This window comes from Arabidopsis thaliana, chromosome 5, assembly GCF_000001735.4.
Source record: "Arabidopsis thaliana chromosome 5, partial sequence".
NCBI lineage: Eukaryota > Viridiplantae > Streptophyta > Magnoliopsida > Brassicales > Brassicaceae > Arabidopsis > Arabidopsis thaliana.
Window position 1 is genome coordinate 19,871,121 of NC_003076.8, and position 22,165 is coordinate 19,893,285.

The 22,165-nt window shown below is 39.1% G+C and overlaps 6 protein-coding genes, 1 long non-coding RNA gene and 1 pseudogene across 13 annotated transcripts; 3 read left to right on the forward strand and 5 right to left on the reverse strand.

The window, feature by feature from the left end:
* The first annotated feature begins 70 nt into the window (after positions 1–70).
* On the forward strand, positions 71–3,854 carry PRMT4A (protein arginine methyltransferase 4A). Of its 2 annotated transcripts, none has more exons than NM_124279.5 (15): positions 71–412; positions 614–679; positions 833–941; positions 1,073–1,219; positions 1,335–1,438; positions 1,548–1,646; positions 1,737–1,806; positions 1,975–2,071; positions 2,147–2,201; positions 2,328–2,411; positions 2,497–2,574; positions 2,722–2,825; positions 2,945–3,117; positions 3,201–3,337; positions 3,492–3,854. In NM_124279.5, exons 1-15 carry the CDS (start codon positions 221–223, stop codon positions 3,561–3,563), a joined length of 1,587 nt encoding a protein of 528 aa, NP_199713.2. In that variant the 5' UTR covers positions 71–220; the 3' UTR covers positions 3,564–3,854. The 2 variants fall into 2 exon arrangements, with proteins under 2 accessions (NP_199713.2, NP_974913.1); NM_203184.2 differs by having other exon boundaries at positions 131–412; positions 1,079–1,219; positions 3,492–3,800.
* Positions 3,805–12,177, reverse strand: OVA2 (tRNA synthetase class I (I, L, M and V) family protein). 3 transcript variants are annotated; one of them, NM_001203568.1, is made up of 23 exons: positions 11,600–12,177; positions 11,091–11,197; positions 10,332–10,530; positions 10,098–10,252; positions 9,922–10,023; positions 9,741–9,810; positions 9,509–9,621; positions 9,283–9,351; positions 9,061–9,168; positions 8,607–8,751; positions 8,196–8,427; positions 7,813–8,099; positions 7,587–7,723; positions 7,163–7,310; positions 6,939–7,070; positions 6,716–6,844; positions 6,474–6,601; positions 6,224–6,388; positions 5,961–6,086; positions 5,622–5,695; positions 5,263–5,512; positions 4,768–4,947; positions 3,824–4,222 (listed from the first exon to the last, which is right to left on the reverse strand). In NM_001203568.1, exons 1-23 carry the CDS (start codon positions 12,129–12,131, stop codon positions 3,971–3,973), a joined length of 3,840 nt encoding a protein of 1,279 aa, NP_001190497.1. In that variant the 5' UTR covers positions 12,132–12,177; the 3' UTR covers positions 3,824–3,970. The 3 variants fall into 3 exon arrangements, with proteins under 3 accessions (NP_199714.2, NP_001190497.1, NP_001032042.1); NM_124280.4 differs by lacking the exon at positions 11,600–12,177 and having other exon boundaries at positions 3,805–4,222; positions 11,091–11,454; NM_001036965.2 differs by lacking the exons at positions 3,824–4,222; positions 11,600–12,177 and having other exon boundaries at positions 4,927–5,512; positions 11,091–11,342.
* AT5G49040 (Disease resistance-responsive (dirigent-like protein) family protein) lies at positions 11,556–12,131 on the reverse strand (the record flags this gene model as incomplete). Its single annotated transcript, NM_124281.1, has 1 exon — positions 11,556–12,131. One exon carries the CDS (start codon positions 12,129–12,131, stop codon positions 11,556–11,558), a length of 576 nt encoding a protein of 191 aa, NP_199715.1.
* A 631-nt stretch (positions 12,178–12,808) lies between the features above and the next one.
* AT5G49050 (universal stress A-like protein) lies at positions 12,809–13,261 on the forward strand (the record flags this gene model as incomplete). Its single annotated transcript, NM_124282.1, has 1 exon — positions 12,809–13,261. One exon carries the CDS (start codon positions 12,809–12,811, stop codon positions 13,259–13,261), a length of 453 nt encoding a protein of 150 aa, NP_199716.1.
* A 1,091-nt stretch (positions 13,262–14,352) lies between these two features.
* Positions 14,353–15,059, reverse strand: AT5G07325. Its single transcript, NR_142992.1, has 2 exons — positions 14,770–15,059; positions 14,353–14,595 (listed from the first exon to the last, which is right to left on the reverse strand). It is a non-coding gene; the product is annotated as an other RNA (long non-coding RNA).
* A 128-nt stretch (positions 15,060–15,187) lies between these two features.
* Positions 15,188–17,451, forward strand: AT5G49060 (DnaJ heat shock amino-terminal domain protein (DUF1977)). 2 transcript variants are annotated; one of them, NM_124283.5, is made up of 3 exons: positions 15,188–15,425; positions 15,586–16,692; positions 17,001–17,451. In NM_124283.5, the coding sequence occupies exons 2-3, from the start codon at positions 15,644–15,646 to the stop codon at positions 17,014–17,016; spliced, it is 1,065 nt and encodes a 354-aa protein (NP_199717.2). In that variant the 5' UTR covers positions 15,188–15,425; positions 15,586–15,643; the 3' UTR covers positions 17,017–17,451. The 2 variants fall into 2 exon arrangements, with proteins under 2 accessions (NP_199717.2, NP_001331231.1); NM_001344813.1 differs by having other exon boundaries at positions 15,258–16,692; positions 17,001–17,395.
* A 179-nt stretch (positions 17,452–17,630) lies between these two features.
* Positions 17,631–19,054, reverse strand: KCS21 (3-ketoacyl-CoA synthase 21; the record flags this gene model as incomplete). 2 transcript variants are annotated; one of them, NM_001203569.2, is made up of 2 exons in its annotated part: positions 17,631–17,953; positions 18,087–19,054. In NM_001203569.2, 2 exons carry the CDS (start codon positions 19,023–19,025, stop codon positions 17,939–17,941), a joined length of 954 nt encoding a protein of 317 aa, NP_001190498.1. The 2 variants fall into 2 exon arrangements, with proteins under 2 accessions (NP_001190498.1, NP_199718.1); NM_124284.1 differs by having other exon boundaries at positions 17,631–19,025.
* Positions 19,055–19,663: 609 nt separating this feature from the next.
* EXT11 lies at positions 19,664–21,689 on the reverse strand (annotated as a pseudogene; the record flags this gene model as incomplete). The annotated part of the gene is made up of 1 exon: positions 19,664–21,689.
* Positions 21,690–22,165: the final 476 nt, after the last annotated feature.

Sequence of the window (22,165 nt, forward strand, 5' to 3'; positions counted from 1 at the left end):
GTCAAAAAAAATCACACACATTAAAGTGCTTTGAATACAAAAGCAGACTCCACTATCCAATTAAATTACGAAAATACCACTTCGGTTAACTCCACTCTTTTCATCTTCTTCTCTGCCGTCGTCGCTCGGAGCTCGCGAAGCTCTCTCATCAGAAATCAAAAACCCTAAAAAAAGTCCTTTCTGATTCATCTATACAGACACATACTGTATTCTCAAAACAATGGAGATTCCTTCTCTGAATAAGCAGCAAGAGTTCACTCTCGCCTCCGTCACTGATCTCACTTCTCCTTCCTCATCTCTTTCGTCCTCTCCTGTTGTAGCTACGTTTTCATGCGTTAATGAAGTCAAGGAACTCCGATTTCAGGAATCGAAATCGTCTGATGGTTTCAGTTTTGATCTTAGTTCGACTCAGGTGGCTCTCGATTCGATTTACAATTTGCACTTCTTCTGGTTAAAGAATCTACTTTAATCTCGTTTTGAAACGTTTCTATGCTTGGTTAAGTAATGCACTAAAACAATCTCTGTTTAGTTAGGATTATTAAATTATACGTGTGGTAAGTTTCTGTTCTTTGAGCTAGATTCTGATTAGTGTATTTGATTTTGTGCTGCTCAGTTGTTCAAGTTGGGGCCACTTCAGTTCACTTGTGTATCTGATGGTTCGATTTCTTCTGCAAAGGAGGTACGTGAAACATTTCTTTTGTTCAGTTTCTTCTGAGTGTTCATGGGATTGGTTTAGTGTAGTTGGTTGCAGGAGATGACTTGATCGACTGCGCATCCTTGTTTACTATATCTAGTGTGTAATCGGAAATGTTTTTGCTGATTTTGTTACCAGAAATCGTCATTTTCTCGAGGAGTTGTAATAAAATTTAGAGATGAGAAGGATAGCAAGGAGTTTTGTGATTCATTTGAGGAATGTAAAAAGGATGATGCTGTTAAACAAGGTGCGAATCAATGTGCTAATTCCCCATCCTAGTTGTATCGTTCATCAAAATCCCATTTCATTGATCATAATATATTCATGACTCTTGATCGTACTCATTCTTTGATGTCTTTTTCGTTCTTTTGTTTCTAGGATCAGCCTTGCCGAACGGAACAGTTGTTTCAGCTAATAAAAGCAAGTTCGATGATAAGATTGAGGCTGCTTCAGCCAAAATGTATTTCCATTATTATGGACAACTTTTACATCAGCAAAATATGCTACAGGATTATGTGAGGACGGGTAAGATCTGGCCTTTGTGCATTGATTACCTCAGAGGAAGGATAACTTTTTTTTTGTTGTTGCGAACAGCAATTTGACCCAAGATAGCTCTTTTTCGTCATATTACTCTCTTCAGGTACATATCATGCTGCAGTCATGGAGAACCGTTCAGATTTTTCTGGCCGTGTTGTTGTCGATGTAGGCGCTGGTAGTGGAATTTTGTCAATGTTTGCTGCACTGGTATGCATAAATTTAAGATATTGTGGGCCTAGAGGTCTACTACTACTATTCGTCTGCATTTTGCTTTCACTTTTTCTGATAAACGTCCATTATTTTCTTCCTAATTTAGGCTGGTGCCAAGCATGTGTATGCTGTGGAGGCGTCAGAAATGGCTGAATATGCCCGTAAACTGATTGCTGGAAACCCATTGCTTGCTGAGAGGATCACAGTAAGACCTGTAGTCCAGTTTCGTTTGTAATTTTTTTCATTTATATCCATTTTTCTGATGTTCTTCAACTTGACACAATTGTATTTGTAGGTCATCAAGGGAAAAATTGAGGATATTGAGTTGCCTGAGAAGGCCGATGTTTTGATCTCTGAACCAATGGGTACGTGTTTCAGAGACGGATTCTTCTTTTCACGTGCTCTTCATGAAAATCAGAATCTTTCAGAAGGCAAATTTTGGTCTGTGAGAAAATAAATGGAGAAACACCATTGCTGATTCAAAGTTATGTATGAAAGAATATCTCTTATATCTGATATACCTGTGTCTGTAGGCACCCTATTGGTCAATGAGAGGATGCTGGAAACATATGTTATTGCTAGGGATCGTTTTCTGTCTCCAAACGGAAAAATGTTTCCGACGGTTGGAAGGTAAAGCTGATCTTCGATAGTTTTACTTTTCTATCTCATAAATGTCTTCTTTCTCATGTAACTTTGTCACTGTAGGATCCACATGGCACCTTTCGCCGATGAATTCTTATTTGTTGAAATGGCAAATAAGGTACATATTGCACATCTTATCAGGAAGATATGTTTGAGATTGCTTGTAACATAAAATAAAATGGTTGAATTAAGTATGGGATGGTTAGGCTTTCAGTAACTTAGGCTTTTCTACCTCTCTATGCAGGCTTTGTTTTGGCAACAACAGAACTATTATGGAGTTGATTTGACACCTCTATATGTATCAGCCCACCAGGGTTATTTTTCCCAGGTATATGCATTTACAACCAGTGAATCACTGATATTTCTTTGCTTGTCTCATCCTTTACAATTTTTCATATTTACTGATTTTGTAGCCCGTGGTTGATGCATTTGATCCGAGATTATTGGTGGCTCCCTCGATGTTTCATGTGATAGATTTCACTATGATGACGGTAAAGCTATTTCCTACATTAGATTCGGTTCCACGGTGTTTCCTTAAAATTGAGGACACTTTTCTGTCATGCTATTTCTATGTGCAGTCGTCCCTGTTTAGTGAATGGCATGATCCAAATTCAATAACTGTCAAATTTTTTTCACAGGAAGAACAATTTTATGAGATTGATATCCCGTTGAAGTTCACTGCGTCTGTGTGTACCAGAATTCATGGACTTGCGTGCTGGTTTGATGTTCTCTTTGACGGGAGGTATCAAGCCGTAACAATTTATATGTTTTCATCCTGTGCTAGCTAAAGATTAATATTCCTTTTTGACCATCAAAGCCTCAAAGGTATATCATACAAACCTGATGCTTTGTATCCAACAGCACGGTGCAAAGATGGTTTACAACTGCTCCCGGTGCACCAACAACCCATTGGTACCAAATAAGATGTGTTCTCTCGCAGCCTATTCACGTCATGGCAGGGCAAGAGATCACTGGTAGACTTCATTTGATTGCCCACAGTGCTCAGAGTTACACTATAAATCTAACACTCTCAGGTCAATTTTGCTTTCTGACATCTCTCCTTTTGAATCATATCATCTACTTTGGACTTATTTTCTGATTGGCTTTTTAAACACAGCTAAAATGTGGGGTCCCGGTGCCAATCAAGGTGGAATCCTCCAGACATCATCGTGCAAACTCGATCTGAAGGAACCCTATTATAGAATGTCTCAGCCACAGGTTTACCCTACACAGGAACCACCAGCTCAGTCGCAAGTAAGCGTTTGTTATTGTCTTGATTAAACAATCAGGATATGATTGCTGTTGTGTTTAATCATTTGGCGCTTTAAAGCCATTACATTCTTTGAATTTGCATATTTGCAAAAGTATATATCAGCATTAAACATATGTGGACATTCTCTTGGTGCAGGACATACATATACATAGTGATGACTTGGAAGAACTAGAGTTGCTACAACAAAACGCAAACGCTCAGCTCTAGAACTAGAACTAGAAATAGAACCGTTGTTTCTGTCCATGTATTTGTACTTTGCGTCTGCTTCCTACGGTTTAGCACCAACCCTTTATTTTCAGACATTATCTTGCGTTTTCTTGTCTAGTTCGACTCTATTTCACTACGTATCACCCACATGGTATTTGATCCTCTACACGCAAATGAATCATTCTATTTTGGGCGCTAAGCCAGGTTAATTGAACTTCTGTACAACTATGTTCTGACACTGCAATTTTTAAAATTGATTTGGAGTTGTTTTCAAATCTGCAATAGGGACCTAGATAATTCATAACTGGAGTTGACTTCAATTTATTGAGTTTACTGAAACAAAAATGAATCGGAGAACGTGCAAATTGTGCAATGGACAAAGGAACTGTAATAGTATAGAGCAAATTTTAGGCTAAGCTGTTCACAGCTGCAACTGCAGGCTCAGGTGGATTAGCAACAATGACACTGAAGCAGCGTCCACAGAGAGTAGGATGGTCAGAAAATGATCCGACCTGGCCCGAGTAATTCCAGCACCTCTCACACTTAGACCCCTCGGCTCGTGACACCCCAATCCACACTTTGTTCTCTCCCTCCACATACTCTCCTGTGTGTTGCACACTGCTTATCATCTCCTTCTCCATTGAAGACAATACTTCAACCTGTAATATGCATCCACATCAGTTTCATGGCTATAGTCTCATAGAATTACACTCAGCATGATCAAATCTCAACTTCAATCGAAAATTGTGGATAATAATTGAGGAATTTGAGATGAATCACCATCACCAAGTATAACTAAAAACACAATATATTGTAATTCCTTCATACCTATTTCTTAGGGATTTAAAGGGCTTTTCGAGAGTGACTTCTATAGATCTGATCAGTACATGTGTCTACTGCTACAAAGTACTCTTCTTTTAACATCTAAACATTTAGCATTTCTCTTGGGGTCCAAATACTATATCTAGGATAAAGAACCAGACTGGATTAAAACAAATTCCGGTTTGTGCCTAATCCTATTCACACTAAATCTTTTACTTATCTGTTTTGGGAAGAGCCTACTTGTAGTTTGGCCTGAACTTTACACAGAAAAACCACGGTTCACATAAAAACGGCCCTACTTGTTGATGGTCACCATGATTCTAATTTATCTTAAGCTATAACAGGAATATGAATTTTCCAGATAAGGAGATTTAGTGCTTACTTGTGATGTTATGAATATGCGTTGCAGAGTGTCAGCCTCGTTCTTTGCTTCACTCATCTCTAGTAATTTTGCAGCCATGCCTGCATCTGCAGTATGCAAATACACCTTTGCTTCTAAACTGGAACCAATCATTTTCTCATTACGTGCTAGCTCCAGCACTTTGTTCACCTCAGTCCTCAACTGTCACACAAACACCATAAGTATTTCTAAGATCCTCATTACAAAAAGCGCATCAAGAATAAGGCCAGTAAAACAAAGAATAAACGTAAAAGTTCTTCCAGAGAAATTTCGATAATGCCATATCATAAGAACTGATTACACGATCAACTTGACATAACATCGAGTTGAATATTCTGATATTGTGTAAGATTTCATTGAGTTCATCTCCACTAAGTAGCTAAGGAACTCTATTACTTTAATTACAAGCAGAGTAGAGAGTATACAATGGGCTGAATTGCTGAGTTTTTCCGAATTGATTTAGGAGAGTTTTGATACCTCGAGAAGCCTTTGCCAGAAGAGAACATCTTCAGCAGGAAATGAAAGCCATTGTTCATTCAAAGTAGGCCATTTAAGTTCGAAGACAAATTCTGCTGCAGAGCCATCTTCATTTCTGTACTCAAATGGAAGATTCTGCCAGACATCTTCCGCTAGGTGAGGTACGATTGGAGCAATCACTCTCAATATGGATAAAAGATGTGTTGAAAGAACTGTTTGACAGCTTCTTCTGGTAAAACTTGAAGTACCCCTGAGAAAAAAGATTTTTGGTCCAGATTACGTTGAATAGCACAGACGTATTAAGAACAGGTCTACATAGGTTCTAGCAAATATCAACCAAAAGAAGATGAGAAACTTACCCAGTATACAGTCTATCTTTAGCTATATCGAAGTAGAAATTTGACAGATCAACAATTGTGAATCGTTGTATGATCTGAAATAAAGAAAGCTCATTTAGTAACACAGATGATCTAGAACATGAAATTAAGCCTCATGAGGTTCAAAGGTCCATTGCAAATACATCAACCTCACTCTCACCTTAATGGATAGTGATCCAATTGCTGAACTAAAGTTTCTTAGATATATTAAAGCTTTTAACTGATAAATTAACTCCTGTAAGAGTGATCTATGTCTGTTTCCCGTCACAGGAAAATCAATACATACGTGAATGATGTACCAAAATAAGATGGAGAGGTTACCTGGAATATTTTAAAGAACTGGTAGTTCTCGTAACATTCTTGTATATTCTTTACAACATTCTCAAGCTGAAAGAGAGCATGCTGATCAATGATAGGTAAATCCTGGTATGGAACAGCATTATCAACCTACAAACCAACACAAGTTAAATATTAACAGATTGTCACCAACCCCAGAATATAAAACAGAAGCAAGAAGTCTTGACAAGTGGGAAAAGAGGTGAAAAACACTACTCTATGTAAAGCTTAAGAGTTAGAAAACCTACTCTCCAATCATGAAGATTTCCCAAGAGGTATCTTAACGTTCCCCTTAACTTCCTATATATATCAGACATTTGACGAAGAATCTGGGGACCTATTAGTACATCCCCTGTGTAATCTACACTAGAAACCCAAAGACGCATAACATCAGCTCCGTAAGCAGGTGCGTCCTGTTGTAAGAAGACAAACCCATGTCAGGAAACAGATTAAATAACGAAGATAGTTCTATACAATGGGATTTACAATGTGACAAACCTTTGAATTTTTCCCTCCTTCAATGACCAAACGTGGGTCCACTACGTTACCTAGAGACTTGCTCATTTTCATACCCTTCTCATCCAATACAAATCCATGTGTTATAACAGCAGAATAGGGGGCTTTTCCTATATACAATCATGCAAAATGTGAAGAAAAAAATCAAAAGCCACACAAAGATAGCTAAAAATCTGTAGAATAATCTCAATTTATAAGGCAATATCATGGCATGCACTTCTCACCTTGCGTTGCGATGCTTGTTAACAAAGAACTTTGGAACCATCCACGATGCTGATCTGTACCTTCTAGATACACGTCTGCAGGGAAACTAAGACCTTCGCGTTTCCCTAATACACCAGCCCAAGAAGATCCTGGACATACAGATGGGAAAGAAAGTGATGTAAAATAGGTGTTGGGTGCTTAGTGTGACTATCTGATTTTAATTAGCTTCTTTTATCATAGTACCTGAGTCAAACCAGACGTCCATCGTATCAGTCCCCTTTTCATAATCAGCTGCTTTATCACGATATTTCTCAGGAAGTAGGTCTTCCACTGACATATACCACCACGCATCACTACCCTTTTGGGAAATTATAGCTGCCAGACAAGGTATTCAAATAAGGTTACAGAAAACACAGCCAGTAAATAACAACCAATAAAACACACCATACTCTCTTATAGGCCCTTACATTTAACATGGTTGATTGTCTCTTCATTCATGAGTGGTTCTTTTGTCTTAACATGATAAAAAGCAGGAATAGGGACACCCCATGTCCTTTGTCTTGAGATGCACCAATCAGATCGACTGGAAGTCATGGCAGATATTCTGTTTACTGCCTGAATGACAATTGCCAAAAGATAACAAGTACCAAAATTAAACTCCAAACAATATATATGCATCTCTTAAAAAAGATAAAGTAAGGAAAGACGCTAAGTCAAGCAGTACGGTATCATCTCAACATTGAAAAAATCTCACAGCAAGGTGGATCAGATCATGTGGTTCATGTGCTATGAATCTCCTTTCACAGCTAACACCCACACATGATACTTTTAGCCCACATAATGAAGAAAAAAAAATCAACTTATAAACTCAGTATGTATTCAACTAGGTACCTGATGTGGTACCCATTTTACATTGTTGATTGCATCCATTGTGGCTGTGCGAAACCCTTCAACCGATGCAAACCACTGCTCAGTCGCTCTAAATATCGTCGGTTTCTTAGTTCGCCAATCATATGGGTATTTATGAGCTGCATGACAAGAAGGAAATTAAATCATGAGACTCTATAGCAAATGTTTCCTCAAATGGTTCCTCAGAAAGCATTTGAATCAAACTCACCATAAGATTCTTCCATGACCAGAGACATATTTTCATCCAGGTAACTGACAACAGCGGTATTCCCTTCTCCAAGGACAGAGAGCCCTCTAAACTGTCCAGCTTCTTCAGTGAACTTTCCTTCATCATCCACCGGAGAGACAAGAGGCAGCCCGTACTTCAGGCCAGTTGCATAATCCTCCTGACCATGACCAGGGGCAGTGTGGACCAACCCTGTTCCAGATTCTGTAGTTATGTAATCACCCCCTATAACGACTGGACAGTCTCTGTTGTCAATGGGATGAGTGTACCTACAACCATGATGACACACCATAAACTAAGGGGTTCAATTTATAGCATTACATGCAAAACTGGAATTTCTTTTATTCTCTAACTTAAAATGTAACCTGCAGTTTTCAAGATCTGAACCAAGGAATGTTTTACTTATGCTAAGCTTCACACCCCATTTCGCTTCTAATGCTGGCACAAGGTCGGTCGCTACAATCACGAAAAGCTTTTGTTGATTCTTTAGAACCTTCCCGGGAATTTTCTTTTTATTGCTTGTCACTGTTGATTCATCTTCTGAGAATGACTGCACTTCCACAACAGAGTACTGAAGCTTTGCATTCACCGCGACAGCTGAAAGTTAGACAAGAAAGAATAGAAGAAGAGTCACTAAATGTGCTTATATAGCATTCAAAAAAGGTACGTATTATTGCTTCTAAGTGGAGAAGAGATATGAGAAAGAACGGATACAAAGTAAAGTAGGATGCAATTTGACAGCTGAGAGAAACACATATACTAATATAACCCCTTACCAGCATTGGCTGGCATAGTCCAAGGTGTAGTTGTCCATACTGCCAAGTATATATTAGGGATAAACTCATCTAAAAGGCTTGTTTTCGCTCCACCAACCAATTTAAAAATAGCATATATGCTTTTGGAAATATGACCCTCCGGATACTACACATAATGGCAGATACATGTGGGACTGATATCAGATAACAAGGTAAAGTGTGGAATTGTCAAAATATTATTTCATGAAAGCGGCATGCGTTGAGAACAGCAATAGAAAACTACATTAAATCAGGGTTCATTGGTGATACATAAAGAATTAGTCTTCGACTAATGGACAACAGATCGCATCATGGTAAAATGTCAACGGAAGTAAGAAAGAGAATAGGAAGACTGGTATGACTTTAGCAGACTTAAGTTTTGCATTGAACTGGCCGTAATATTATTATTATTCTTAGATTATTGATTCAAATTTACCTCTAGTTCAGCTTCTGCAAGAGCAGTCCGAGATGAAGGGCTCCAGTGAACTGGTTTCCTACCTCTATAAATGTACCCTTTCAAGGCCATCTGGCCAAATACTTCAATCTACAATATATGATAAAAATATATGTTGACTTTATCAGGCTTTGAAGAACTCTAATAATCATCTCCTACACGGTTATTTCATCCAGTAAATAATGTGGGACGTGAGACCATTACCTGAGCTGCTTCATATTCCGGATCAAGAGTTAGATAAGGATTGTTCCAGTCTGCCCATACTCCAAATCGCTGTAAACACCAAGAATAATGTCATATGTGCTACATGTCAATCGAATACCAAACGAAATATCTTTCTTAATTATTATGTCCTGAGAGATATAAGAATCATTATGACGGTTGCATTCAAAACAAGAAATCAGATATGAAAACAAAGCTTGATAGCCACCTTAAATGATTCCATTTGTGTTTTGACTGTTGCTTTTGCAAATTTCGCCGCCTTTGCCCTTAATTTTAATGGTGTAAGTTCCTTTCTTACTTCCTGATCCAGGGACTGCAGAACTGAAACGTTTGACGGTTACACCAAATTACACAGGCAAGTAAGTAACTGGAAAATAACAAAAGCACAGTTACTTTCTGTTTCTAATGACTCAAAGGTCCATAACCTATTGTGTGTTTACCTTTCAACTCAATTGGAAGGCCATGGCAATCCCACCCAGGAACGTACTGAACTTTATAGTTTTGGAGCAGCTGCATGAAGAAGCAGGCAGTTTGATGAGAAGGAACTCCACTATTGGACGTAAGGAAAATAAAGAATCCCTAAGGAGAGTAAATGGATGTCCAAGTAGGAAAGACAAATACCTTATAGCGATTAATGATATCCTTCAGTATCTTGTTAAGAGCATGACCCATATGCAGATCACCATTGGCATAAGGAGGACCATCATGAAGAATGAAACTCCCCTGAAATTCTAACTAACTATCAGACACCAGTCTCTCAAAGCAAAGTTGGCATAAGATAATTTTGAGAAACTCACTCCATTGTTATTATCAGAAACTCTCTTGAAGACCTGGTTCTCTTCCCACAACTTCTGGAGTTCAGGTTCCCTTGTCAAAGAATTCGCTCTCATACCAAAACCAGTCTTTGGCAAATCAACCGTTTGCTTGTACTTTCCATCTTCTTGCTTTTCCCCTAACCAACACACAACGGTAAATGAGTGCCACATTGCAATATAGTATTAAGAAAGAAGTACAAGCAATGTGATGCAAACCTTCAGATGCTTTCTTGGCTGCCATAACAGGCCCACGAGACCTTCGTTTTGATGAATGACCAAACTCATTGTTTGGTTCAGTTGAAAACCGTGAGACATATAAGAATGAAAAAGCCTTGACGGAAGACCTTCCCTTGGCAAGAAAAGAATCCAACGGCGTGTTTCTCCTTAAATTTGAACAACTTTTACCTGACAAAACCTAAACGGGGACAAACTACATCTCAAAAACTATTTCCACGCAAATTTTCAGCAAGACACAATAACTTCTATCAGATTGATATAGGTGGTAGAAGTAGTTTCTCCAAACAAGTTCCTGAGACAACACATTTTTCTAAGAAAGAAAATAGAGCATAGAAACAGACTTAGTTTGGTTAATAAGGGCTTTAAGCATTACAGAGGACACATATGAGCTCGTCATGTGATGCTCAGATAGTCAGAACTCAAGTAAACTACTTGCAATTTCATTCTTCAAAGATATAAGCAATGGATAAAAGTCAACCAAGAAGCCTCTGAAATTTTATCGAACAACTGGTGTGCAATAGTAAACCTTAAGAACACAAACAATAACAGAAAGCGAACTACTTTAACGAAACCCACAAACCGAAATTGCCAATGCATTGATAATAAGAACCAATTCGTCGACAAATGTGTTCTAGGAATCGAACTTGATTAGAAAGACTATCACTTTCCCCAGCACACAAAACAAAGAGTCAACAGAGCAGAGATGGATTCAAAGTAATCAAATTTACATTCACATACTCTGTAAGATGAAGATTGAACCATCGCCATTGCAGCAGCTTCCCTGGGATTTCCCGCGAAGGATTTGAAGAAAGACGACATCTGCTTCAAGTTTCTCTCTGTCGCTTCTATCTATCAGAGCTCATTTTCACGGCGAAACAAAGAGTGAGAAGGAAGGAAGAAGACTAACGTCACCAAATTCAGGGAAGCGTATGTGTGTATGTGTGTGGATAACTGAAAAGTTGAAACTAAAACCAAACCTCAGAACTCGGTTTCAATTTTTGGATTTTATCCGTTAAATCCCTAAATCTCTTGTTTTTTTTCTTCAAGCTCATAATAGTAAAAGATAATCACGTTTAAATACATAAATATACTAACAAGTAACAAGAGGCGAAATTCTTTTAACATGTATGGTAAATAGATTAAATATAAACAAAAACAAAAACAACCATTAGATAAGGCGGGTGAATTTATAGGCATATATCATCAGTAATGCAAGATATAACAGTTAGACTCAACAGTAGCATCACCAGTCTTCATATCGAACAACTTGGTCCGTGCTTCGACATAACCTCTAGCAAACCGGAACATTCCACTGCCTCCAACCACCGGCATTTCCCTAACCTTGGACATCACCGTGTTCCGACCAAGAATCGTTATGGTACTCCCGTTGTACTTCCCAGTCTTAAAAGCCAAGTTCATCGCCATCAACAACCCTATCTCCTTTTGGGCTGCTCCAACGTACATCCCTTGGGCTTGACCCACCACAGTCGAGTTAATGGGCACATCTAATGTTAAAGCGTTGTCTATCATGGTGATTGATCCGAAATATGAGGAACTTGAGTATTTTGCAACCGGCCCTTGGATCCTGATGGAACTTGGGTTTCGACCAGTTACAATGTCGTGCCAATAGACACGGAGATGTGTGAGTTTCTCTTTTTTGCCGAGGCCGAGGTGTTTTCGGTTTATTGTTCTTGCGAAGTCTTCACCGTTTTTTCCGGCTAAGGCGGTTGCGGTGAGGAGGAGGATTTGTGCGGTGAGGATGAGAATGAGCTTTGACATGTTAGTTTTCTGGTGTCGTACTTTAATTGTTTTATTTGTTGTTGATAGAATGATAGTTTATGTAAATTGTGGGTGTATATACTGCAACTGTGCAACGTGCTATATATATCGAGTAATAGATGAGATCACGAGTGTGAAAATTAAAAAGGGGAAATAGATAAACGAGTGTCTACATATAGAAGAAGACGTGCTATTTGATAAATCTTCTAGAAAATAAAGTGAGTTTGGATTATTTGATTTTGTTAGGTGAATAAAGTGTAAAATATTGTATTTTATGGGGGAAGTTACAAAAGATTCAATCAATATCAGTTTCTAAAAGTTTGATTGGCAAAGTATTTAGATGAGTATAGCTAGGTGAGCATTTGTAAGTTATACGATTCCTCTAAGCTTTGATTTCGAGTCTTTTGTTGGGGTGTTAAATTCTTAAAAACAAAAACAATATTATATCCTTTTTTTAATTAAATCTCACGCTTTACCTTTTTATTTCATGCAAAAGATTGAATAATTGAACTCTCTCCACTTTGGTTTGTTTATTCATATAAAACCAAACAGAAAATAAAAACACCTTGGTCATAACCTTAATAGACCGATATAATCGGGAAAGGAAAACAAACCTAACTATTTAAATGTTTCTTTAACAAAAAGTATTGAAACTGACCTGTTTTAGTTGGAACAATATGCCTCGCGTGAATATCGGTCCAGACAACAACGCTCAAATAGAGATCACTACTCTACAATCACAAAGCAAATCAAGAAAGCTAAAGAAAATCAAAATGGCTAGTGGAAGTGAGCGTGTGGTGGTTGTCGGAGTAGATGATTCAGCCCATAGCTACCATGCACTCGAGACGGCTCTTGATCTCTTTTTCATACCTTTCAAGGCCAACCCACGATTCAAACTTGTCGTCCTTCACGCTCGACCAACAGCGACCTTCTTCCTCGGTGTTGCTGGCCCGGGAACGGTCGATATTATACCAATGGTGGAAGAAGATTTAAACAAGACCGCGGACTTGGTTAAGAAGAAGTGCGCCGAAGTGTGCTCGGCTAAGTCCGTTGAGATCTCGTCTTTGGAGGTGATTGAAGGAGATCCGAGAAACATAATGTTGGAAGCCGTGGAGAGACATCATGCATGAGTTCTTGTCCTTGGTAGCCATGGTTATGGAGCTGACGTCAAGAGGATGTTTTTGTGGAGCGTCAAGTGTGCGTAACTATTTAGCTCATTAAGCACATTCCTCCGTTCTGATCATCAAGAAGCCTAAGGATAAACCTACTTCTACCAATAAACAGCAATGAGGAACAAGACGACGTGATTTTCGTATATGTTACCATTCTGTTTTCTTAAGTAAGACCCTATCTATCGAACATTGTGCATACTCTTCTTCCCCAACATCTTCCATTTCAACGTTAATAGCTTAGCTCTAATGTATATACTCATTGTATATATTCACTATATTAATCGCCTCTTCTTTGTGTTATTAATCTCCTTACTTTTTTCTGTATATATTGCATAAAAATGAAGTTCTTAGAACATTTTTACATTTATTCTATATGATCATAATTGAAAGGTTCCAATTAAATTTGTTCTTTGGAAACTTGTAGTACCTTGCAAAGAGCTTGATCATGTACAAAGCTGAGGTAGAAATTAAACCTTATCGTGAATGTACTATAACCAATGTTGCCGAGAACTTGTAAGCAATGGCTTCAGTAACTTCTTTTTCTTTTCTCAGTTTACCTTTACCACTTTGTGAGTCTTGTTTGCATAATAAGGTTTGATCCGAGCTTGTAGAAGACGCCACTTGTGTTTTATGCGAAAGACATTTAAAACTCCTATAACCAAATAATCATGTTGCTGACTGCTGAGGACTTGTAAACAATCGATTTTAGCAACTTTTTTCTTCTTTTCTCAGTTTACCTCTACCATTTTATGAGTCAAGTTTGCATAACAAGGTTTCAATCCGAGCTTGTGTAAGATAACACTTGGTGTCTTAAATATAAAAAGATCCGGCAATGTTGATTTCCTTCTAAGCAATATTTTCAATCTTCAAACTCATTTATACATAGTTAACATAACCTCCAAAACATAAATATCACAGATCCAAAAGATCGGATAAACATAATCTCTCCAAATAATGATGCGTTACTCTCATACTCTCCAGCAGTTCTCAATTCTATCTTTCATCGTCACAATATGGACCGTCCAATCGGTACCACCACAGCCACCGGTTCGATGCGATCAAACCGGCTGCACCGTCTCCAATGCAAAAGAGTGTCTTCCACAAATTCACTGAGCCCTTCGAGAAAGAGAGACACAATGCCACAACTAAAAATTGAACTGAAAATTGTAGGGCTTTACCCCAAAGGGAGCCCTTCCAGAAATTCTCGAAGGCCCAAGACAAGCTTAGGCCTAGGAGGGGGTTTGGAAATAGTTTTCAACCAGCAATAGACGCGCCTCGGTTAGAACCTCATTAGCTGCGTCATTGCCCCAAGCGCAAAGATAAGTTTGTTTCAAACACAAGCCTCTTTATTTATATCCAAACAAAACCGACCAACTTGATGCGTTCTTCCGATGTGGTATTCTTGTACCAATACAATAAATAAACACAATCGAATTCGAAACTTACAATTCGTAATAAGAAATTACCTTTTACAGCTTTATTTAACAAAGGTTTCATGTAAAAAGAATGGTAGGGACCGCGCGAACGCAGGCCCCCTCTGCCACAAATAATGACGCAGGCTCTCCCACTTGGGGAGACCTTAAGCTAAGCACCCCTCCGTTATGTGCAATGGAGGTCACTAGCCTAGGCCACTCGTCTTATTGATCACAAGTTGACCCCGTCCAGGTAAGTAATTTTCACAGACTGTCCACATCTTCAGTTATACTCTGCTTCCTCAATCATTCTTTCAGGTCTTAGCGATGTGGGACTCTGCAAATTAACACATCTCACACACCTATTGGTCTCTTTTTAACGAGATGAGTTTTATGTTATACACATGAGCCATAGCCCATATGTCCTCTAGGCCCATTGAAGTGCATACTATAAATTGTTTTTTTTTTTATTGGATTATCAGACTGTTTTAAACACGTTCGCTTGCTTGATACACGATTTCTTAAATATTGTTACGGAAGCTGTTAATATATTTTTTTCCTTTTTCACAAGCTGTTAGTGTTACTGTAGATTTACGCAAGGTTTAGCTTAACTCTAAAATGGTTCAGCATCACCTACTTTAGTACTACGACTACAAAACTGATCAGCTTCTCCTTCTCTCTTCCATGGCGATTCTCGTCGTCTGAATTAGGTACTTTTCTAAATCTTACACCTTCTATTCAGTACGCGAAATTGACTCTTCTTTGCTGTCTTGACCTAGAAATACGAAAATTTCAAAATCGAAGCTCGATTCCATTTGTTTAGGGTTGATATTACGATTCTGATTCCATTTGTTGTTGAATTCGTGTAAGGTTGTGGAATCGAAGTATTGAGAGGGGAGATTATTGAAATTAGGGGTTTTGAATAGTGATGGATGGTAATAAGGATGATGCGTCTCGGTGTTTGAGAATCGCCGAAGACGCCATTGTTTCTGGTGATAAAGAACGAGCGTTGAAATTCATCAATATGGCGAAACGGCTTAATCCAAGTCTCTCTGTTGATGAACTTGTTGCTGCTTGTGACAATCTGGATTCAGTTTCGAGGAATTCTTCTGTTAGCGAGAAGCTTAAAACTATGGACGGTGATGATGATAAGCTTGAGACTGGGAAAATGAAGTATACTGAGGAAAATGTGGATTTGGTTAGGAATATTATAAGAAACAATGATTATTATGCGATTTTGGGTTTGGAAAAGAATTGTTCTGTTGATGAGATTAGAAAAGCTTATAGGAAGTTGTCTTTGAAAGTTCATCCAGATAAGAACAAGGCACCTGGTTCAGAGGAGGCGTTTAAGAAAGTTTCGAAAGCGTTTACTTGTTTGAGTGATGGTAACTCGAGAAGACAGTTTGATCAGGTGGGGATTGTTGATGAGTTTGATCATGTTCAGAGGCGGAATCGTAGGCCGAGGAGGAGATATAATACGCGGAATGATTTCTTTGATGATGAGTTTGATCCTGAAGAGATATTCAGGACGGTTTTTGGTCAACAACGAGAGGTGTTTCGTGCTTCTCATGCTTATAGGACTAGACAACCACGTAACCAATTCCGAGAGGAGGAGATTAATGTTGCTGGACCAAGTTGTTTGACGATTATTCAGATTTTGCCATTCTTTCTGCTTTTGTTGCTGGCTTATTTACCCTTTTCTGAGCCTGACTATTCTCTGCACAAGAACCAGTCTTATCAGATACCAAAGACGACACAGAATACGGAGATTAGTTTTTATGTTAGATCAGCATCAGCCTTTGATGAGAAGTTTCCGCTCAGTAGCTCAGCCCGAGCTAACCTTGAGGGCAACGTGATCAAAGAGTACAAACACTTTCTTTTCCAGTCTTGTCGCATTGAGCTTCAAAAACGTCGGTGGAACAAGAAGATACCAACCCCTCACTGCATCGAACTTCAAGATCGCGGATTTGTTGACAGGTAACAGCTTTTACTTTACCTCCACATTTATGTTTTAGATATGTCATGTACTTCATAGATCCCCACGTATCATGTTTACTAAGCTCCTCCACAGTTAGAAGCCGAGTTGACCAATCTTTTTAAGATCTTAACAAATGAAGGCTTTTAGACAGGTTAAGATCGTAAACAGGGCCTTACACATAGAACCTATATCTCTCATACAAAACGTGGAACCCATACATAACTTATTACAAATGCTAGTGCTAGATTTTCTTATGGTCACACAACAATCATTGATGTTAGTCCTTTGTTTGTTTGACACAAAACAGGCATATACCGATATGATACCAGCTCAGAACTTTCCAACATTCGCTGAGACCTGCCAGATTTGGATGTTCCAGAGGTTCTTGGGCTGCAAGTATAATCTGTAATGTGTGTAGGGAGGATAACAATAGTCTCTTTTGTTTGGTTCATATAGATTTGGAGATGATAATTCCTAGGTGAATATTGAGAACAACAAAGAAGAAATTACTCACAACAAGGTACTTGTCACCATACTCACATTATGATTCAATAAAAATAAAGGTTGAGTCTAACAATTCTCTCTAGAAGATGTAGCAGATAACAATTCTATTACTTGTTTATATGGCAACAAGTCCTTTGATTTGTTTCAATCAGATCTCTTAATGCTTTACGTTAGAACATTTTGGTTCAAGATTCTCGGTTCTTGGTCATATATTATTTCAAAAATTCAAATGCTATTGTTACAGCTAGATTATACACATGAATCATGTGAAAAGTAAATATCAAATTCCAGTGTCTTAATAGAGGGTGAAAATGAGCCCAAACAACATTACAAAACCTGTGAAAAGCGGTCTTTGTGTTCATTGAGAATGAATTGAACTAATAACTCAGAACCCTCCTGAGTTCTATCTTCAATGTTATATTGCTTGCACATGCTAGCCTGGTCTGATATTTGTAGAGTCAGGTACGTCTACAGGATATGAGTCGATAAAGTCGAGCCATTTGTTTTCTGTGTTGGGCTCCACTTTTCGGATGCATCTCCACACCGCACTGTTACACTTGAACCCACTTCCAAATGCAATCTGCAAGACCCTATCGCCTTTTTTCATTCTCCTTTTTGCTTCCAAGTAAGAGAGAGCGTACCAAATGGATGACGAAGAAGTATTCCCAAACCTATGAAGAGTCATCTTTGATGGCTCGATGTCTACTTTTGTCAGTTTCAGGTTCATCTCCATTGCTTGAATTACAGCTCTTCCTCCTGTATGAATGCAGAAATGCTCAAACGCTGTCTTGAAGTTTGGTGTATAAGAAGAATTCGACTCATAGATCTTTAGTTTCTTGCAAAGAATGTGTTGTATCACATATTGGAATTGCTCTAAGTAAGGTAATACCAGAGGTCCCAGTGAAGTTAGATTCATCTTCAGCATATCCCCAGCAACGCTGATTACATCTTTGGTTATCGACACCCCTTGCTTTTCATCAGAGTCTATGTCTTGATAGATACATCGGTAAGCTCGATCATCTTTCGCTTTATTTTTTCTAACAACATGCAAGAGCTCATACTTTGCATTGTCTCTGTCATGATCATTGCTAGACATCAAAACTGCAGCTGCTCCCATTCGGAAGAGACAATTAGTAAGAAGCATAGATCTGTCTTTGCCAATGTACCAATGTGTGTTCAGCGCTTCGGTGCTAACAATAAGAGCCAATGAGCCTCGGTGAGCCTGTAGCAAATCATTAGCCAAATTGACTGATAGAATCCCAGCCGCACAACCCATCCCAGACAGGTTAAAGCTCTTGATATTGCTTCTCATATGGAATTTGTTGATCACCATTGCACTTAGAGACGGTGAAGGCGAATGCAAACTACAGTTTGTTATCAGTATGTCTATGCTTCTTGGGCTTAGTTTGTTTTTCCTCAGGAGATCCTCAACAGAGGTGAAGATAGTGGTCATGGTTTCTATTTTGACCGAGGAGAGAGATTTCTTGAGGGGTATTTCCATCAGGGAACGAGGAATACTGGTTTGGTTGCTTAACCAGGACCTCTCAAGAATCCGGGCTTGGAAGTCAATACTCTCTTGATCAAGCTTGTCATCGAGGTAGATGGTTTCGATAAGAGTTGACATTGGGACGCGGTTTGAGTCAGGTGCCCGGTAACAAGTGAAATCAAGTAAGTAGACTTTGACTCTTGTTCTAATTCTTTGGTAGATCAGATGCACTACTAGCAAACCGGCAAAGATCTCAAAGACAGAAACACCTGAGCTGAGAAGTGTTGTCAGCTCTGAGATGCTCATGGAGATTGGTGAAACTCTGTGTATCGTTTGATTCATTTCACTTTATTCTTTTAGGTTCAAGTTTTTCATGGATGATTGATTTTCCCATTATGGTGGCTTTTACGTGAAGATATAAGAGAATGGACTTATCATGTGGAAGTTGTTGCAGAGGATTTCACTGCGTTAGGCAATGCTATTTTTTTCAGCATTCTTTATGTGCTTTCTAACAATTAGTCACAACACGTCTTCTTACTTGTCTGATTAGTTAAGAGCTAACTTGGGTCTAAGGGTTTACACGTTAAACCAGCCACTGTAAAATTATTGTAATTGTGTTGATTAATAAAACAAAATCCTTCCCAAATTTTGAAAATCATACATTGCAATTATTAAATAATATTGTAAGAGAAAAAGTGAGACTAATTCCAAAGTTGTTATGTCAATTTGTTTGTTCGTTGTTGTTTGTAATTTGCATGTGAAGAGCTTCGGATAGGATAAGCAGGGGATATGAGCTGCAACAAACAATACTCTCTCAAGGGGTTGGCTTCCTTTGCAACTGATTACACTGCGAGTCCGGTGACTGACTGATTAATTCTTCCTCTTCTGGCCATTATGCAATATAAACGAGAAGACGAGGAATCAAGAAAATAACGAAAGAAACTATCTATCCTAACCAAAATACTTTTAATCATTGGATTGCAAAAAATATATAGATTAGAAATTTCATGCCAATTCGAACAAATATCAACAAAAAGGTGCATATAAAAAAGATAGCCAAAAATGATTGGTCAAATAAAAAGCTTAACAAAAAAATAAGATCAGAAGAATCAAGAGAAAAAAATGACAAAAAGAAATTATTGCAATCATGTTTCTTGTTAATGAAACAATTCAAAATCAATAATAGGGTGCCTTGTAGACATATGGAGGTGGGAGAGACTTATAAGTGACTTTAGGAGAAGGCGAATAGTATGGTGGAGGTGGTGAGCTATAAACGTATGGTGGTGGGGGAGATTTGTAGTCAACTTTTGGAGAAGGAGAGTAGTACGGTGGAGGTGGGGAGTTGTAAACATATGGTGGTGGTGGAGATTTGTAGTCAACCTTTGGAGAAGGAGAGTAGTACGGTGGAGGTGGAGAGCTGTAGACGTATGGTGGTGGTGGAGACTTGTAGTCAACCTTTGGTGAGGGAGAGTAGTACGGTGGTGGTGGGGAGCTGTAGACGTACGGTGGTGGTGGAGACTTGTAATCAACCTTTGGAGAAGGAGAGTAGTACGGTGGAGGTGGAGAGCTGTAAACGTATGGTGGTGGTGGAGATTTGTAGTCAACCTTTGGAGAAGGAGAGTAGTACGGTGGAGGTGGGGAGTTGTAAACGTATGGTGGTGGTGGAGACTTGTAGTCAACCTTTGGAGAAGGAGAGTAGTACGGTGGAGGTGGGGAGCTGTAGACGTATGGTGGTGGTGGAGATTTGTAGTCAACCTTTGGCGAAGGAGAGTAGTACGGTGGAGGTGGGGAGCTGTAGACGTATGGTGGTGGTGGAGACTTGTAGTCAACCTTTGGCGAAGGAGAGTAATACGGTGGTGGTGGGGAGCTGTAGACGTATGGTGGTGGTGGAGACTTGTAGTCAACCTTTGGCGTAGGAGAGTAGTACGGTGGTGGTGGGGAGCTGTAGACGTATGGTGGTGGTGGAGACTTGTAGTCAACCTTTGGAGAAGGAGAGTAGTACGGTGGTGGTGGGGAGCTGTAGACGTATGGTGGTGGTGGAGATTTGTAGTCAACCTTTGGCGAAGGAGAGTAGTACGGTGGTGGTGGGGAGCTGTAGACGTATGGTGGTGGTGGAGATTTGTAGTCAACCTTTGGCGAAGGAGAGTAGTACGGTGGAGGTGGGGAGCTGTAGACGTATGGTAGTGGTGGAGACTTGTAGTCAACCTTTGGAGAAGGAGAGTAATACGGTGGTGGTGGGGAGCTGTAGACGTATGGTGGTGGTGGAGACTTGTAGTCAACCTTTGGCGTAGGAGAGTAGTACGGTGGTGGTGGGGAGCTGTAGACGTATGGTGGTGGTGGAGACTTGTAGTCAACCTTTGGAGAAGGAGAGTAGTACGGTGGTGGTGGGGAGCTGTAGACGTATGGTGGTGGTGGAGACTTGTAGTCAACCTTTGGAGAAGGAGAGTAATACGGTGGTGGTGGGGAGCTGTAGACGTATGGTGGTGGTGGAGACTTGTAGTCAACCTTTGGCGTAGGAGAGTAGTACGGTGGTGGTGGGGAGCTGTAGACGTATGGTGGTGGTGGAGACTTGTAGTCAACCTTTGGAGAAGGAGAGTAGTACGGTAGTGGTGGGGAGCTGTAGACGTATGGTGGTGGTGGAGATTTGTAGTCAATCTTTGGAGAAGGAGAGTAGTACGGTGGAGGTGGGGAGCTGTATTCGTATGGTGGTGGGGGAGATTTATAATCAACCTTTGGAGAAGGAGTGTAGTACGGTGGAGGTGGTGAGCTGTAGACGTATGGTGGTGGTGGAGATTTGTAGTTAACCTTTGGAGAAGGAGAGTAATACGGTGGTGGTGGAGAGTTGTAGATATATGGTTTTGAATGTGGTGTATACTTAGGTGATTTGTGTTGATGGCTGGGAAAATTGTATTGTGGTGTTTGAGGGGATGAGTAAGGATATGATGTCACCGTAGCCGCAATGGCACTTAAGACCACGACATAAACCAAAAACTGCCTTAACCCCATCGTTTTTGAGGATCGTTTCACTGGTTTTTTGTTTCTTTGTTTTTGTTATGATATATTTGAACATGAACACCCTTTATATAGTTTTTCTTTGTATGTAAATAGCATATTATCTTGTCAACTTGGGTTCGTGTGTGGCACTTCCAAACACATAAGGGTACGTGCTAAGTTGTAAGTTGAAAAGTAGTGACTCGGAGAATAAATATTATTAAATTCTCTTGCATCTTTCATTTTCTTAAATATGTTCTCACAATCTTTATTTGTATGAATTTTATCGACTCAATTATTTTGAAGAACAAAACATATCCGTCGATTGATGATTATTTGAGGTGTATAGATTGGGTAAAATTTGTTCGAACATAAACGATTTACTTGGTTTTAATCAATTTTATTAATTTGAAAGTTGTATAATTTAAAGTGAAATAAAAATAACTATATTTAGAAATGAAATACTTCTGAAAACAAAGTTCATTAAGAAT